This window comes from Clupea harengus, chromosome 25 (genome assembly GCF_900700415.2).
Source record: "Clupea harengus chromosome 25, Ch_v2.0.2, whole genome shotgun sequence".
NCBI classification, from domain to species: domain Eukaryota; kingdom Metazoa; phylum Chordata; class Actinopteri; order Clupeiformes; family Clupeidae; genus Clupea; species Clupea harengus.
In genome coordinates, this window is record NC_045176.1 from 819,736 (window position 1) to 821,694 (window position 1,959).

Here is a 1,959-nt window from a genome sequence, read left to right on the forward strand (position 1 = left end):
GTATTTGAGACCCTAGTGGACAGTAGTGGTACAGGTTTATTTGAGACCCCCTAGTGGACAGTAGTGGTACACGTGTATTTGAGACCCCCTACTGGACAGTAGTGGTACACGTGTATTTGAGACCCCCTACTGGACAGTAGTGGTACACGTGTATTTGAGACCCCCTAGTGGACAGTAGTGGTACACGTGTCGTCTATCTTACTGATTGGAGCCCAAATATCACTTCTAGTGTCGTCTACCATGGATCTGGATGGCCCTCGTGATCAAATAGCAACAGACCACACAACAACAATGAATGAACGAATGACTGACTGACTGAATGAGTGAATGAACGAATGAATGAGTGAATGAGTGAATGAACGAACGAATGAATGAACAAATGACTGACTGACCGAATGAACGAATGAACGAAAGAATGAGTGAATGAGTCAATGAACGAATGAATGAATGAATGAACGAATGAACGAATGAGTGAATGAGTGAATGAACGAATGAACGAATGAATGAATGTGTGAATGAATGAATGTGTGAATGAACGAACACACGAATGAGTGAATGAACGAATGAATGAGTGAATGAGTGAATGAACGAACGAATGAATGAACAAATGACTGACTGACCGAATGAACGAATGAACGAAAGAATGAGTGAATGAGTCAATGAACGAATGAATGAACGAATGAACGAATGAACGAATGAGTGAATGAGTGAATGAACGAATGAACGAATGAATGAATGTGTGAATGAATGAATGTGTGAATGAATGAATGAATGAATGAATGAATGGCAAAGCCAAAAAAGCCATTTCTCCCCATTATTCTAAATATTCCTAACTTTTCCTACAATGTAAATATGTGACTATGTGAGCTGGTCTGGGTGTGTTGTGTGTTAGTGTGTGGTACCGTTACTGAGTCGATACCAGCTGGTCTGGGTGTGTTGTGTGTTAGTGTGTGTGTGTGTTGTGTGTGGTAGCGGTACTGGTCTGGGTGTGTTGTGTGTTAGTGTGTGGTAGCGTTACTGGGTCAGTACCAGCTGGTCCACTAGACTCTGGCATGACCTCTGGCATGTGGAATGAACACATAGTTTAGTGGCTTTTGGAATATCTGTACATTTGAAAGGAGCCCATTCTAATGCCCCCCCCCTCTCTCTCGGTAGTGTGGGGAGCACGCTTCTCCCAGAGCCCATTCTAATGCCCCCCCCCCTCTCTCGGTAGTGTGGGGAGCACGCTTCTCCCAGGAGCCCATTCTAATGCCCCCCCCCCCCCCCCCCCCTCTCTCAGTAGTGTGGGGAGCACGGTTCTAATGCCCCCCCCCCCCCTCTCTCTCTCAGTAGTGTGGGGAGCACGCTTCTCCCAGGAGCCGGCGGACCAGGCGGTGGTGTTGGGCGAGCGGGTCATCCTGTCCTGCGTGGTCTTCAACTACACGGGCATCGTGCAGTGGACCAAAGATGGCCTGGCCCTGGGCATCGGAGAGGACCTGCGGGGTGAGACTCACACACACACACACACACACACACACACACACACACACACACACACGCACACACACACACACTCACACACACACACACACACACACACACACTCACACACACACATGCATACACACACACACACACACACACACACTCATACACTCTCACACACACACACACACACACACACACACGCACACACACACACACTCACACACACTCACTCACACTCATACACACACACTCACACACACACACACACTCACACGCGCACACACGCATACACAAACACTCACACACACACACACACACACACATACACACACTCACACTCACACTCACACTCACACTCACACTCACACTCTCACACACACTCACACATGCACACACACACATGCATACACACACACTCACACACACACACACACGCACACACACACTCACACACACACACACACTCACACACACACACACACACACACACAC

The 1,959-nt window shown here is 48.1% G+C and overlaps 1 protein-coding gene across 1 annotated transcript in view; it reads left to right on the top strand.

The window, feature by feature from the left end:
* Window positions 1–1,301: 1,301 nt before the first annotated feature.
* Window positions 1,302–1,959, top strand: part of kirrel1b (kirre like nephrin family adhesion molecule 1b) — a 19,892-nt gene continuing 19,234 nt past the window's right edge. The window contains exon 1 of the mRNA XM_031562736.2: window positions 1,302–1,482. Coding sequence (XP_031418596.2) covers window positions 1,302–1,482 — 181 coding nt within the window. The remainder of the gene's footprint in view (window positions 1,483–1,959) is intronic.